Below are 16819 nucleotides of genomic sequence, written 5' to 3' on the forward strand. Positions count from 1 at the left end.
TAGCTAAAATGAACAATTCCGCCTGACCAGGTGGTGGCACAGTGAATACAGCGTCGGACTGGGATGCCAAGGACCCAAGTTCAAGACCCCGAGGTCGCCAGCTTGAGCGCGGGCTCATCTGGTTTGAGCAAAAGCTCACCAGTTTGGACCCAAAGTCGCTGGCTTGAGCAAGGGGTTACTCGGTTTGCTGAAGGCCCACGATCAAGGCACATATGAGAAAGAAATCAATGAACAACTAAGGTGTCGCAACGCACAATGAAAAACTAATGATTGGTGCTTCTCATCTCTCCATTCCTGTCTGTCTGTCCCTGTCTATCCCTCTCTCTGACTCTCTGTCTCTGTAAAAAAAAATAAATAAATAAAATAATAAAATGAAAAATTCCTAGGAAGCCTGGAAATACTAGGAAATAAACCTAAACACAAAAGCCAGGACATCATCTTGGTGGGCCTTAATTCACTGCAAAGTCACTGAAAACATTTTCGGAAGGCAGTTAACAAGATCAGAACTTTCACGTTAAGTAAATGTTTTAATGAAAATATGAAGAATAGACTAAAGAGGGCTAAGACAACAATTCAAGATACCATTAAAACAATCCATAAAAGAGGTTATTAGGACATGAACTAGGAGTGGTACAAAAATAAAATAAAATCTTTTATCATTCATTTATTCTACTGGTGTCAGTTAACAGGATCAGTATTGGGAAGAACAAGTGAAAATGTCTAGTCGCTGTCTGCCCTCAGCAGCTTATATTTTGGTGGAGTAACCGAGGAAACAAACAGCAGTTACAGGCAGTGGAAAACACTATGAAGGGAATACAGGGTGGTGTGATAGAGAATGATTGGGAGGCTACTTTCGGCAACATTATCAGGCAAAGCCTTTCTTGAGATGGTATTATTTAAGGTGAGAGGGAAGGGCTATTTGAGAGTATATTGCAGGCAGAAAAAACACAGAACTGAAAGGTCACTGTGACCAGAGCCTAGAAGAAAGTATGAGGTGCATTTGCAAAAAGAGACAAGAGTAGCAGGACCTTGAAGACTGTGGTAAGAATTCTGTGTTTTAAGTGGACATGATTGGTGGTCCTCGGATGAGAAGCAGGTGAATTTGATATACTCTGGAGATGGAATTAACAGGATCTGCTGAAGGACTGGATGTTGAGGATAAAAGAAATACCTATGTTTTCTGACTTATTCAAATGCGAGATGGTAATTCCATTTACTAAGATGTGACAGACTGGGGTAATACCAATGAGGAGGAGTGATTAAAGAGGGAGAGAAGTCACTAATTTTATTTTGTACATGCTAAATTTGAGGTGCCTATCCAAACAGTGATGTCAAGCAGACAGCTGAGTATTCAAAAGTGGCATTCAAGAATCAAGTCTGGCAAAAAATATAAACCTACATGTTATCAGGATATAAATAATAACTAAAGCCACGAGAAGGGACCTTAAAAACTGCAAATAGTAACAGCAGTAGCTAAGAGAAAATGGAAACTTACTATGTCCCAGACATTCTGCTAGTTACTGATACATAGCCAATTTTAATCCTCAAAAGAACTCAGATGAGAAAAATAAGGCATAAAGAGATTAGGTAATTTACCCAATATCATTCAGTTAATTAGAGGTGGGATTCAAATCCAAGCAGTTTGGCTCCAGAAGCGTGTTTTTACTACTTTCTTACACTGTGTCAAGCAAAGACCAGATGGTAGGAAGCCTAAACCCAAATCCAGAGGCACTTCAACATTCACAGACGGGGAAAGAAGCGAACACAGAAGATGTTCGTTCCAATTAAGCTGCTTCAGGTAAAGCACTGAACCACAGGTACAAAAGTGGCTACGAAATAAATCTCCACTCGGGACGTTAGAGCTCTCATATCCCAGAAGGGAAACAAAGTTTACCTTACTCTCCCCTTCCAAAAATCCTAGAGTCCTAGATCCTTCTCGACACCTCGGTCACCTACCTGTCTCCCAGAAAATTCTTTCTGCAGTCCCCTCTCTCGAGCATCTCAAAACAAGACCCCAAGGATGTGTCACACACACCGCTAGCCTCGGTCCCTTTCTCGGCCCTCAGTCCACCTGATCAGATGTCAGAGAAGGCTGTCGCATCTCCCCAACAAAAAGTCGAGATGAAAAAGGAAAGTTTTAGGGAAAAAGCTTGGCCCTGCCTCACCTAGCCCAGAGGGGAGGCTCCTAGGAAGCGTTTCTGGCGGGACCGAGCCCGGATCTACGCTGCCCACGTGGACCCGGGGAACCGGCACCCCACTCACCAAGCCATCTATCTGCACTTGCTTCACGGCCGAATCTCCGGACCCGCCTTTGCCTTTGCCTTTCCCTGGCGCACCGGGGGTGGAGGTGGAAGAAGTGGTAGCTGAGCCGGTGCCTTCCTTGCGGGACGCCATCTTTCCAGCGGGACAGGAAGAAAGGGAAATGTGAGTAGTCGGAAGCGGAAGTACAAGCTTTACGTGACGTCATGCGCAGTGCGACGTTGGAGGAGCGGAGCAGGGTGGAAAGGTTGGAGTCGGACTTCACCTCCCATCTCTTATCTTTCCCCAGCGGCACCTTTTGTTGACGTACATGATGCGTTTGAAGCTTCCCCGTGGAAGTAACCTTTTCAATCTATTTATTGACTTTAGAGAGACAGAGAGGAACGGGAAGAGAGAAACATCCAAGTGTTGTTCCACTTAAGTTGTGCATTCATTGGTTGCTTGTATGTGCCCTGATGGAGGGATCCAACCTGCGACTCTGATGATATTCCAGTAAGCTGAGCTTCCCGCCAAAGCCAAAAGTAGACCTTTTTGAATGTTTTCCATTTTTACTTTTAGTCAGTCTTGATCCTAATAGCATTCTACTTCACATTTACATGGCGTTTCCTGCGTAAAAATGCTTTCTCTTATTTTTTTATTAATTCCAGTTCCCAATCTTGTGAACTATTAAAGAGTTTAACTGACTGCGGTTACATATAATTAGGAAACAGACGTTGATTTATCCAACCTTACTCTGTTAATCAGTGGTGAGTAGTACAGTATTGCATTTTGTCTTGCGTAATTTTATTTTATTTATTTTTTAAGTTAGAAGAGGGGGAGATAGACTCCTGCATGTGCCCCAACCAGGATCCACTCGGCAACCCCTGTCTGGGCCAACGCTGGGACCAACCAAGCTATCCATCCTCCCTGTCCTCGCCGATGTCTGAACCAATCAATCCACTGTTGTGCGAGGGGAAGAGAGAGAGAAGGGGGAGAGGGAGGGAAAGAAGTAGATGAAAGCTTCTCATGTGTGCCCTGACTGGGGATTGATCCTAGGAAGTCTGCACACCAGGCAAACATTCTATCCAGTGAGCCAACCGTCCAGGACTATCATATAATTGTGGATAACTTCTTACCTAAAATTAACCACTTAGATTATACAGAAATTAATTAAAGCATGGGAGTTTTTTTTCAGAATTACCAAAACTAATATTCCTTTGCTGCTGTTAGCTTAAGGTAAGATTTACCTAAGAGCAAGAACTTATTTTATGCAAAGTGTTGAAGGATGTGCAGAATATATTCCCTAAAAATCACACTGACTGGCCCTGGCCGGTTGGCTCAGCGGTAGAGCGTCGGCCTGGCGTGAGGGGGACCCGGGTTCGATTCCCAGCCAGGGCACATAGGAGAGGCGCCCATTTGCTTCTCCACCCCCACCCCCTCCTTCCTCTCTGTCTCTCTCTTCCCCTCCCGCAGCCAAGGCTCCATTGGAGCAAAGATGGCCCGAGCGCTAGGGATGGCTCCTTGGCCTCTGCCCCAGGCGCCAGAGTGGCTCTGGTCGCAGCAGAACGACGCCCCGGAGGGGCAGAGCATCGCCCCCTGGTGGGTGTGCCGGGTGGATCCCGGTCGGGCGCATGCGGGAGGCTATCTGACTGTCTCTCTCCATTTCCAGCTTCAGAAAAGTACAAAAAAAAAAAAAATCACACTGACTTAAGTTTAAAAAGCACATCTCAAGTTTTACTTTATTTATTTATTTATTTATTTATTTATTTATTTATTTATTTATTGGTGACAGAGACAGAGAGTCAGAGAGGGACAGATAGGGACAGACAGACAGGAAGGGAGAGAGATGAGAAGCATCAATTCTTTGTTGCAGCACCTTAGTTGTTCATTAATTGCTTTCTCATATGTGCCTTGATGGGGAGCTATCACAGACCAAATGACCCCTTGATCAAGCCAGCGACCTTGGGCTCAAGCTGGTGAGTGAGCCTTGCTCAAACCAGATGAGCCCGCGTCAAGCTGTTTACCTTGGGGTCTCAAACCTCAGTCCTCCGCATCCCAATCTGAGGCTCTATCCACTGCACCACCACCCAGTCAGGCCACATCTCAAGTTTTAAAAGAATACTTAACAACCTTAGAAAACCATCTTAGAGGAGGAGTTTAAAACATTCTGTGCATCCAAAATCATTTTGTCTACCCCTTATTTTTGAAATGTTGATTCATTCAGTAAATACCCTGGCAGAACTAATGAAGTGGTTACACCCGTGAAGGTTATATCCTGCCCTGAAGTTCTTGTTTTGAAAGTCTGATGTTATATTACAATCTGGGAACTAAAAGTGTTACCCCTGAAAAATTCAGAAATACAACAAAACAAAAAGTTAATATCCATTCTTTTCAACTGCACATGAAATATTTATCCTGGGACACAGAGAGAGTCTCCACAAATTTAGAAGTACTGAAGGTGGATTATAGTAAATTACACTAGAAAGCACTAAGAGAAAGATAATCAAAAAAGGAAAGAGAGAGAAGAAGAAAAAAGAAAATTCCTCATGGAAGAACCAGAACTGGAAGTTTTTGCCTATCATTGGGTAGCTGAAATGATGAGCACCAGAAAGCACTCAGTTTACTTACAAGCAATAATACATTTATTAATTGCTTTATCCTACAACCCATAACAGTTTTGTTTCAAAATTAAAATACTAATATTACTAGTAACAATAAAACTAGTAAGTAAAGTTTTAAATTTCTTTGCCATTTTTTTAGCCTTGGAAATAGCCCACTAAGGTTTTTGCAGTCATGTGTGCTAATCACACTAGGTAGGTTTTTTTAACCTGACCCAAGACAATGCATGTGGGCCCTCTGCATGAAACAGCCTACAGCCAAGCGGTAGCAACACAGACCTCCAATTTACAAGGGTTTGACTTATATATTTGACTTTATAATGGTGCAAAAGTCATGATATGCATTCAATAAAAACCATACTGTACTTAAAATTTTGAATTTTGATATTTTTTCAGGCTAGTAATATGTGGTATGATACTCCCTCATAATGCTGGACAGGGCAGCGAAACACAGCTCCCAAGTCAAATTCAAGATCAGGAGGGTAAGTAATCGAAACTCTACCGTGTACTGTGTTGCCAATGTCTTTTGGCTATTGTGTTCAGAGCATGTTTAAGGTAGGCTGGATAAGCTATGATGTTAATTTAGGTGAATTAAATGCATTGTCAGCTTACAATATTTTCAATTTACAATGGGTTTACAGGGACCCAACCCTATAAATCTAGGAGTAAAGAGAAAGAGAAAGAGAAAGAGAAGACCCATGAAGTAGAATCTGAAATAAGAAATCAATATAATCACCCTAACTAGAAAGGGCCTAGAAGCAATGTTACTTCCTTTGCTTGAATTCCTGGTTTCCTTCCTATCTCACTGGATTCTCCTTGCTTCTGTCACCATTAATGATTTATCTGCCCTTCCCCAACCTTTTAATATATTGAACAGCACCAGAGTTCTGTCCTGACACATCTTTGTTCCCTTATCTCTACTCCCTATCATGTTGATCTTATTCACTCTCAAGATGCTTAATTTCATGCATATGCTGATCAATCCCAAATTTCTATTTCCCCAAAACTCTCTACTGAACTCCACACAAGCATGTCCATCTGCCCACTCAACATCTCTACTTAAATGTTCAACAGGCACCTCCCACTTAACTTTTCCAAAATTGAAGCCCAACTCCCCCCCCAAAAATTGCTATATAATCTCTGCCATCTCATTTGATGTCTCTATTCTTCTAATTAACAAGACCAAACCCTTGGGGCCATCTTTGACTTCTCTGTTTTCCTCTCACCCCACCCCCTGATCCATCAGAAATTTCTATAGGCTCCATCTTAAAATGTGTTCAAAATGAGAAGTAGAAATACATTGCCTTATTCCTCCCGATAAGTACATCTAAACCCCTGGACGTTATATATAGAAGAAAAATAAAAAAGACTGCTAGGTGAAAAGAAGGAGGAAGAGTGGCTAGGGACATTGGGACCCAAAAAACAAGACAGTGGTGAGACTTCCCATTGTTTCTATTTGCTACATATGTCCCATGCTTGGAGCTGAAGTCCAGTGATCTGGAAATACCCAGAAGTACAGACCAAAAAAAAAACCCCAAAACCAAAAACTGTTCTCTGCACACTGTCAGTGGAGACCATGTGGAGAGTTTGATCTTTAACCCTCATCAGACAGTAAGTAATGAGGCAGCCACTTCAACCCCAAATGGAGTGGTGTCAGAGAAGGCCTAGTGGAGGGTCAGGATTTTACCACAGCAGTAAAGGAAATCACTAATCCCATGAAGGAAACCTGGAGAGCAGTAATTAGGCACTCCTACCCCTCTCATCCAGGAGGTATCAGTGGAGGCCTAGTAGAAGCTGAAACTTCCATCCCCCATCAGTAACAAAGAACTATTCCCACTCCTGAGGGAGTCAATGGAAACTGAACATGGAACTTCTATTTGTACCCTCATGGGACAGTAAAAGGAAGGACTCCCTCCTTCCATTGTCAGAGCTATGTCAGAGGAAGCCAACTGAAACAGAAGGTCTTAAGATCCAGAGTTACATAACAAAATATGCAAAAATTTATGCTTCAATTCATTTTTTTGTTTTTTTCCAAAATGAGAAGTGGGGTGGGAGAAGTGTGGGGGGGAGGCAGACAGACAGACTCCCTCCTGCATGTGTCCAACAGGGATCCACCCAGCATGCCCACCAGGGGGCGATGCTCAGCCCCTCTGGGGCATTGCTCTACTGCAACTGAAGCCATTCTAGCACCTGAGGCAGCAGCCAGGGAGCCATCCTCAGCGCCCTGGCCAACTGTGCTCTAATTGAGCCTTGGCTGCGGGAGGGGAAGAGAGACATAGAGAGAAAGGAGAGGGGGAAGGGTGGAGAAGCAGATGGGTGCTTCTCCTGTGTGCCCTGGCTGGGAATCAAACCTGGGACTTCCACATGCCGGTCCGACACTCTACCTCTGAGCCAACCGGCCAGGGCCTATGGTTTAATTTTTTTTTTTAATCTTCTCATCAAGAACCAGAACGATATCACCTGACCAGGCGGTGGCGCAGTGGATGGAGCGTCGGACTGGGATGCGGAGGACCCAGGTTCGAGACCCTGAGGTCGCCAGCTTGAGCACGGGCTCGTCTGGTTTGAGCAAAAGCCCACCACCTTGAACCCAAGGCCTTTGGCTCCAGCAAGGAATTACTCAGTCTGCTGAAGGCCCGCGGTCAAGGCACATATGAGAAGCAATCAATGACCAACTAAAGTGTTGCAACACGCAATGAAAAACTAATGATTGATGCTTCTCATCTCTCTCCGTTCCTGTCTGTCTGTCCCTGTCTATCCCTCTCTCTGACTCACTCTCTGTCTCTGTAAAAAATAAATAAAATTAAAAATTAAAAAAAAAGAACCAGAAAGATATCAAACTGAATGATAAAACGCAATCAATAGATGCCAACACCGACATGACAGAGATATTAGAATTATCTGAAAAGATTTTAATGAAGCCGTCATAAATGTTTCAACTACCAATTACAAACACACTTGAGATTAAGAGTTTCAGCTAAGAAATTAAAAGTCTCAGCCAAGATATAGGAGATATAAATAAGAATCAAATGAAAATTTGGAACTTAAAAAATACAGTAACCAAAAATAAAAAACTCAATGGATGGGCTTAATAGCAGAATGGAAAGGACAAAGGAAAAAAATCAATGGGTTGGATAGAGATGGACAATAGAAACTATCCATTTTGTACACAGATGAACAGAATATAAAATGGTACAGCCACTATGTGAAAGAGTATGGCAGTTCTTCAAAGAATTACACATAGAATTACTAAATGATCCAGCAATTCCACATCCAGGTATAGACTCAAAAGTATGGAAAGCAGGGACTCAAACAGATATTTGTACACCAATATTCATAGCAGCATTACTCAAAATAGTAAAAAGTTGGCAACTACTCAAATGTCCTTTAACATCAATGAATAAACAAAATGTGGTATATTCATAAAGTGGAATATTATTCAGCCTAAAAGGAAATGAAAGTCTGATAGTTGTTACAACATGGATGAATCTTAAAAAATTTTGCTAAATTAAACAAGCAAAAGAACAAATATTATAAGATTCCATTTATATTACAGTAAGTACCTAGAATAGTCAAATTTTTGAAGGAAAAAAAGTGAAATAGTGGTCACCAGGACCTGGGATAGGGAAGATAGGGAGTTATTGTTTAATGGGTAGAGATTTCAACTTGGGATGATAAAACAGTGATCATGGTTGCACAACAGTGTGAACACACTTGATAGCAATGAATTGTTAAAGCTTATATTTTGTCACAATAAAAAACGGACTGGAACAACAACAAAGAAAATGAACCGGAGCCTTGCAGAACTGTGGCACTCTGAAAAAAACAAAAACAAAATAACAATCCTGTCATGGAAGTCTCAGAGAAAAAGAATAGAGCAGGGGTTAAAAGGAATTTGAAGAAATAAAGATTGAAAACTTCCCAAATACTAGGGGAAAAGCCATAACCTACAGATTCAAGTAGCTTGAGTGAATGAACTACAAACAAGATATATCCAAAGAAATTCACAGCAAGGCTTATCAGAGTTAAACTTCTGAAAGCCAGGGGGGAAATCTTGAAAGTAACAAGAAAGAATGGCTTACTTATAAGAATGAAACAATGAGAATTAAAATGGATTTCTCATCAGAAATGACAGAGACCAGAAAGAATCTGTATAGTATTTTTTAACTGCTAAAATAAAAGAACTCTTAACCCAGAAACCAATGTTCAGCCAAAATACTGTTAAGAAATAAAAAGAAAATCTAAACATTTTTGGATGTACAAAAACTAAGAAAATTGTCGCTACCAGTGCTACCCCAAAAGAATGACTAAAAGAAGGTCTCTACTCTGGCCAGGTAGTTCAGTTGTTAGAGCATCATCTGGGTACACCAACGTTGTGGATTCAATCCCTGGTTAGGGCACATACAAGAATCAACCAATCAGTGCATAATAGTGGAACAACAAGTTGATATTTCTCTCTCCCTCCCTCTCTCTAAAGTCAATAAAAAATAAAAGATTTTAAAACTAGATTAAAAAAATAAAAAGTATTTTTTATAAAACTGGTATCAGAAATACTTTTTCTTTTTATTTGTATTTTTCTGAAGTTGGAAATGGGGAGGCAGTCAGACAGACTCCTGCATGCCCCCGACCGGGATCCACCCGGCATGCCCACCAGAGGGCGATGCTCTGCTCATCTGGGGCGTTGCTCTGTTGCAACCAGAGCCATTCTAGTGCCTGAGGCAGAGGCCACAGAGCCATCCTCAGTGCCCGGGCTAACCTTGCTCCAATGGAGCCTTGGCTGCGGGAGAGGAAGAGAGAGACAGAGTGGAAGGAGAGGGAGAGGGGTGGAGAAGCAGATGGACGCTTCTCCTGTGTGCCCTGGCCAGGAATCAAACCCGGGGCTCCTGCACTCCAGGCTGACGCTCTACCACTGAGCCAACTGGCCAGAGCAGAAATACTTAATACAAACCAGAATATTCACACAGCTTTCAAAATTAAATGTGAAACTTTAGAGGATTGATCTAAGTCTACATTTCTGGCCATGAAAGTGTATTCTGTGTGGAAAATATGCTAGTGCAAAATGTATTTAAAAACTTCACCACCACTCCCAATTCTGTGCAATGACTGTGGCTGCCAGCAATTCACATTGGAAATAAAGGTCAGTGATGATTTTGACTTTAAATTTTTAGAGCAGATTTATACTTAACACTGCCCACATTAATGTAGGTTGCATATTGCACAAAATTTATGATGATTGTGATTATTGCTTTAGGTTTAATACAATGTACTCTCATCTAAACCAAGATCAAAAATTTTAAGCAAAATTTGATGGACTGGCCAATATATCCCAACCCCCAAGAAAGGAGTTGAAATTTTAGGCTGCATTAGGGAAAGAATCCTTTACTATGTTCAGACTGGAAAGAAAGCATAATCTAAAATTTGATTTTAAATAGTTGTGATTTGGGGCAATACTTTTATTTTCACTGGGGACAATTAGAACTGAATTTAGGTAGATGTGTTTTAACCTAGGTTTTACTTTTAGGGCTTTTAGATTGCACGTTGAGAGTCTCCAAGCAGCAAACAGGTGCTTTGGACCATTCACAGAAAGATTAAGAGTCATCTGTAAACCACACAGCCCTTTATAAGGAATAGAACCTATTTTTAAAATAATTATATGAACTAACATATATAAAAAGCTGTTGAAACTTGAATACACAGCTTTACTACCTTTACTACTTTTTTTTCTTTGTTTACAATCACAGCAAACCAAAGCGGGACATGTTTTATGAGAAAGAATTAAGTTCTAAGTTTACCATCTCATCACTCCTAAGAATGAAGTGTATTCTAAAGATAAAATGTAATGTCTACTCTTATCTTACAAGATCTGCGTGTTTAAGAGGGTTGTTAAAGAGCTGAGTCAAAGAGAGCAGAAAATGGTGCTCGCTTCGGCAGCACATATACTAAAATTGGAACGATACAGAGAAGATTAGCATGGCCCCTGCGCAAGGATGACACGCAAATTCGTGAAGCGTTCCATATTAAAAAAGAGAGAGAGAGAGAGAGAGAGAGAGCAGAAAATGGAGAACCGGAGGAAAAAGCAAGAAAGCCCAGACAGACTTGGTTTGAATGGAGTTGGGAATGCTGGTTGTGGTAGATTGTCCGATTTGCTCTTCAGATACATTTACCATCCTTCTCCACCCTGATCTGTAATTTCAGGAGGCTGACCTCTGATAGTTTCATCAACCAGTCTCTCTTGCTCTGTGTCTTCAGGCTGGGTTTGGCTCGTGTGAACTACCAACAGGAAATCAGAAGTAAGGAGGAAAGCAAGGTAAGACCATTTGCTTCCATGAAACCCCTAGACTTTTGGTTGGCAGTGGCTGCCATTTGTCTATATAAGGTCACAGATCTTACTGGGTGTCCCTGTTTAATTGCAGGACATTCTGCGTTACAGTCTCTATGTCCCTTCACACTTAGTGGTGACAGTAGTGGCTTCTCTCAGTTGCTAGGCTCAGCGTACTTTATCATCCCTTGCTTTCCCTCATTCCTTACAGTTTTAGTAAATAGTCTCTTTGTTTAATGCTATGCCATCACCTTTGTCAAGTGTGTCATTAATTTTTGGCTAGGACTCTGACTTATATATTGGTAGTGAGGACTAGGAGAATCTCCAAGGTAGTATTAGGGTGTGGTAAAGTGCTGGAGAGAGAGGTATGAAGAGAGTTTCAAAGCTTTTTACACCAGTTTATGAATGTAACATGACGTCTTTGTGTGAGTGACTCTAATAAATTCTTTCTGTTTTTCTTTTAGAGAAAGAGAGAAGTAGGGAGAGGAACAGACAGGGACAGACAGACATGAAGGAAGAGAGATGAGAAGCATCAATTCTTTATTGCGGCACCTTAGCTGTTCATTGATTGCTTTCTCATATGTGCTTTGATCAGTGGGTTCCAGCTGAGCTAGTGACCCCTTTGCTCAAGTGAGCAACCTTGGGCTCAAGCGCGCAACCTTGGGCTTCAAGCCAATGATCTTTGAGCTCAAGCTAGCAACAATGGGGTCATATCTATGATCCCACACTCAAGCCAGCAACCCTGTACTCAAGCCGGATGGGCGTGCACTCAAGCTGGCTACCTTGGGGTTTTAAACCTGAGTCCTCTGCATCCTAGGCCAATGCTCTATCCACTGTGCCACCACCCGGCCAGGCTCTAATAAATTCTTAAATTGTTTAATTATCATGGCTGGGTTCCTGTTCTTTGCATGCACAGCCAAGTTAGGACATGGCTTTCAGATAGCTATTTGGGATTTACATAACTAGATAACTCCCAGGATCTATGTGGATTGATTATAATCATATTAAGGCATTTCTGTCATGAATAAGGATCATCCCAACCCAGTGTACCTGCCAAGTTTTTCTTGAAATTCAATGAGTTGCTATAGTGTGAACTGTTTTTACTGTCAGATAATCTAAGACTTTTATGACTTTTAATATTTTATTGTATTTGAAAATAGAAATTGGGGAAAATACAATATTTTTTTTCAAGAACCAATGAGTCAGTTCATATTGTTGCATAGATTCATAATTAGATTCAGATTGTTATATTTGAGCATCACTCCAAAAGTAGATATAAGACAGATGACTATTGTTTGTTCCTCAGTGTAATCGTTTGCATAGCTGAGAATTCATATCTCAGTTAGAATCTACTCTCTCTCAGAATCTACTACACTCCTGTGACAAATAGGGCACATGGAGCTTTCAGCCAGCCAGTGATCAATGCAGTGTACATGATATTCATCGGAGCCAGGGAGGATGCGGAGCTTACTGCCTTCTGTATACTCTGTATCGCAAATGATAGACTTTTAATGTATCGTTTCCTACAGAAGATCTTACAGCCAAGTTTTTATTCTGTGCTTTGCTGAGCCCTGTAGGATGGTTATAATAATCATGTAAGAGAAAAGCTGATGAAGGGAGGGCCAAGAGTCACTTTCATCAAATGTTATGGAGGTCATAGATATCTGTCACTTCTGGTTTCTGATGATGAGTGCGGAGAAAATCTTTCCTCACTGCCTTCAGAGAACAGTGTAATAATTTCTGAATTTCCATCACTAGAGCTGGAACTGGACATCAGACTGGAACTGGAACTAGACATGTAATTGGAGTTTGAACTAGAAGTCAATGTGGAACAGGAATCACAGCTAGAACTGGAATTGGAACTGAAACTCCTACTACCTTGACAAATATCTCTTCCATTGGGTAACGCTGCCCTTACTATGTTTTGACTTGGGGCTGAGAAACTAGGCTCTAAATCTCTGTCACTGTCCATAAGGTTACTTGAGTCACTAAAATCTGTTATTGTCTGCCTTAACGTGCTTTGAATTGCTCCAGATGTTGTATCATTTAAACAAGTATTTAAAATTCTACAAATGGGAATTCCAGTGGTCCTGATATAAGCTCTCAGATCGCCTGTTTATAGTGTGAAAACATATGCCCAAGTTCTCCTTGTTCACTTCCTAACGTGACAGTGTTACCTGGTGTCTCAGATGTTATCTGAGTTCTCCAAGTTATGTGGTCTCTCTCAGAATATGCTACAGGATGAACTGGTCCTACTTCAAAATAGAAGCATGTGGTTGGATTTTCTGTTTCAACCCCCAGATTCGCCATCATACTTGTGTCTGAAGGAGAGTCTCCTCGAACAGCATTCCTCATTCCAGAAGTTAGAAAAAGAACCCTTTCTTGTAATTCAAGTTTGGTTATTTGCTGTCTCATTGTTTCTTGGTGCTGAGTTCTAAAAACTCCCTCAGTCTTATTTACCAAAGGCTGCTCAAAATATGGAGATGATCCACAATGGTGGAGTCTTTGTACAAGTTCACCCAGTAAACACAGATGATCTACAAGTACTTTCAATTCTTGTTCTGGTTCTATGTCAGGGCTTCTGCTTCTTGCTCCTTGCTGCCCTCTGGTTGGTGGGTGTAGGTGGAGCGCAGAGTGCATTCCTAGCAGCTGTGGCTGATGCAATGCTGTGAGAACACTCCAGCACCTGAAACCCTCCTAGGCACACCCAGGAGGGAGCATGCCCGCTCTAAGGAAGTGACTCAGTGCCAACCAGGCAGCTCCCTGACTTTTTCAGCCATTGGCTTTGAAGAACACGCTGTAACACCCTATAGACTGAACCTATGTATATAAGCTAGCTTACTTCCTGAATAAAGTGGATCTGTGTTACTGAACGTGGTCCCCAGAGTCAGGTCTCTGCATCTCCATTGTCCTCACCCCTGGTGGGCCTTGTCCACATACTGGCGCCCAAACAGGGACCCAACTGGCATCCAAGGGATGGGTGGAGTGACTCTCTTCAATGGGAAACCTTCTCTCTTACTCCCGAGCCCCACAAGCTCGAGCCCTCTATATCCTACTGCAGAGTAGGCAAGTTAAAGTTAGTGAAAAGGCTCTTTGTACCTACTGGGAAATCCTCTCAGGTTTCAACCCTTGGCTCTGGACACGCCTCTTTTGGACTCCAATACTTGGGCCTGAGCTGTCCAGCATGTCCGTTCAAGCTGAAGTACATGAAGGACAAACCTTCCCTCTTGGCCTCATTCCTGCCCTGCTAGCGATACATGCCTGCCTGACCGGTGCTCCTGCTGGGGACCCTCTGCTGGTCCCTAAGGTCCCACAGGCTACTCCTCCTTCAGAGGAACCCCTACCTCCATATTCGCCTCCCCCTGTAGAGGAAGAAAAGGGCTGAGCCACCAAGTTTGTTGGACTTGCAGCCGAGTGTGCAGAAAGGAAACTAGATACATTAGAAACCGCGCCTTCAGCTCCGCCACCGGAAGAAGCGGAAGTCGCTACTTCCGCATTCCCTGCCAGGGCTCAATGCCCCACCCCAGCCTCTCAGATGCCATTTTCTACCCCAGCTTTAACTCCAACACGTGTTCCTGCTGCAGAACCATGGGCCAGCCTATATGCCCCCATGTGTCTTCTTTTCTCCCCTCGTTTGTCTGTCTGTCTATTTTCCTGTATCTCTCGCTCCTCTCTCCCCCACCCCTCTCTCTGAAATGACACTGGAAGGACCCAGCCATGGCACAGTGGCTGGGATCACACCCTCTTCTAACGCAAGGGAGAGGTTATGCTTGTGTTTTTCAGCCAATTTGGATCCCAGGAACCCCCCCCAACCTGCTTGACAGGGTTTCTTGGGCACCCACTAAGTAGTTCAGTCTTCACCCATCCAGAGCCACAGTCCTGGCCTCCTCCACACTGACTACGGGTGGGACTTCCATTAATATTCTACCTGTACTTTGATCTAGCTGGTCTTGTAAATCGTAATTCATATTGTGGACTTTCCACATGACTTTGGCTATTTTCTATATTTTCCTCTCCAGGAAGTCTTGTAGATGGCTCATAGTTATTCTCTGCATTTGAAGTCCTGTTATTAAGATTAAAATTAATTTCTGAACTGAATCTGAAATCATTGTGTGCACTAACCTGGCTCACTTCCCTCCAAGGTTGGTGTTCTCTGCCCTCTTGACACAATATCAATTGGTTTGAAAGAGTTAAGCTGGTCTATTACAGAGTCACTTCTCAGAGATTAGTGACTATGATGAAATCCGTGTGAAAGTAGACCCAGTGAACATGGAAGTGGCTTTCTTTCAGTTCTTACACTGGTTGTACTGTGGTCTGGGCTTCTGCTTCTTGCTCTTTGCTGGCCTTTGGTAGGTGGGTCTTCCATCAATGCTCCAGTAGTACTTTGTCCTGATCTAGATAGTCTTGTAAATCTTAATTCATATTGTGCTCTTTCCACATGACTTTGACTGTTTTCCATGCTTTCTCCTCTGGGGAGTCTTGTAGAAGGTGCATATTTAATATCTGGATTTAGATTCCCATTATTAATATTAAAATTAGTTTCTGAATTGAATCTGAAGACATTGTGTGGATTAACCTGGCTACTTCTCTCCAAAGTTGGTGTTCTTTTTGCTCACTTGTCTCATTTTCAATTGGTTCGAAAGAGTTAAGCCAGTTTATTAAAGAGTCACATCATCTGAAGAGTCTCCTTTATCTGTTAACCAAAAAGAGGGAAACTCAAGACCCTGGCCAATTGGGTCAGTGGTAGAGTGTCAGCCCAGTGTGTGGAAGTTCCAGGTTCAATTCCTGGTCAGGGCACAGAGGAAAAGCACCCATCTATTTCTCCATCCCTCCCCTTCTCACTTCTCTTTCTCTCTCTCTCTTCCTCTCCTGTAGCCATGGCTTGATTGGAGTAAGTTGGCCCTGGTGCTGAGAATGGCTCCATGGCCTCCGCCTCAGGCACTAAGAAGAGCTTGGTTGCTGAGCAACTGAGCAATGCCCCAGATAGATAGAGCATCACGCCCTAGTGGGCTTACCAGGTGGATCCTGGTCAGGGTGCATACAGGAGTCTGACTCTGTCTCCCCTTTTCTCATTTAATAAGCAAAACAGGCCCTGGCCGGTTGGCTCAGTGGTAGAGCGTCGGCCTGGAGTGCAGGAGTCCCAGGTTCAATTCCCGGCCAGGGCAAACAGGAGAAGCACCCATCTGCTTCTCCACCCCTCCCCCTCTCCTTCCTCTCTGTCTCTCTCTTCCCCTCCCGCAGCCAAGGCTCCATTGGAGCAAAGTTGGCCCGGGTGCTGAGGATGGCTCTATGGCCTCTGCCTCAGGTGCTAGAATGGCTATGGTTGCAACAGAGCAATGCCCCAGATGGGCAGAGCATCGCCCCCTGGTGGGCATGCCGGGTGGATCCCAGAGCATGTGGGAGTCTGTCTGACTGCCTTCCCATTTCCAGCTTCAGAAAAATACAAAATAAAAATAAATAAACAAAACAAAACAAAAAGAGAGAAACTCAGAAAGAAACTACCAGAATCAGAGCCATCACAAAATAGCACTCTGAAACTTTATTTCAGAAATAAACAAAAATGATAATACTCAGATTTTGTAAACAGATGCACATTTATATAATTAATATTTTGTAAACTATGCAAGACATAGTTTACAAGACAAAG

At 42.7% G+C, this 16819-nt stretch overlaps 1 protein-coding gene, 1 long non-coding RNA gene and 1 other non-coding gene across 4 annotated transcripts in view; 2 read left to right on the forward strand and 1 right to left on the reverse strand.

Annotated features, from left to right (window-relative positions):
* EIF3H (eukaryotic translation initiation factor 3 subunit H) overlaps nucleotides 1-2422 on the reverse strand; it is a 103624-nt gene extending 101202 nt beyond the window's left edge. For both annotated transcript variants that reach the window (XM_066379384.1, XM_066379383.1), the window contains exon 1: nucleotides 2263-2422. In XM_066379384.1, the coding sequence (XP_066235481.1) occupies nucleotides 2263-2394 (132 nt within the window). In that variant the 5' untranslated portion in view covers nucleotides 2395-2422. The remainder of the gene's footprint in view (nucleotides 1-2262) is intronic.
* Nucleotides 2423-2796: 374 nt separating this feature from the next.
* Nucleotides 2797-11154, forward strand: LOC136398069 (uncharacterized). The gene is made up of 3 exons (XR_010749971.1): nucleotides 2797-3005; nucleotides 5253-5338; nucleotides 11103-11154. It is a non-coding gene; the product is annotated as an uncharacterized lncRNA (long non-coding RNA).
* LOC136401884 (U6 spliceosomal RNA) lies at nucleotides 10769-10875 on the forward strand. Its single transcript, XR_010750809.1, has one exon. It is a non-coding gene; the product is annotated as a U6 spliceosomal RNA (small nuclear RNA).
* Nucleotides 11155-16819: the final 5665 nt, after the last annotated feature.

Source organism: Saccopteryx leptura, chromosome 3, assembly GCF_036850995.1.
Source record: "Saccopteryx leptura isolate mSacLep1 chromosome 3, mSacLep1_pri_phased_curated, whole genome shotgun sequence".
Classification (NCBI taxonomy): Eukaryota; Metazoa; Chordata; class Mammalia; order Chiroptera; family Emballonuridae; genus Saccopteryx; species Saccopteryx leptura.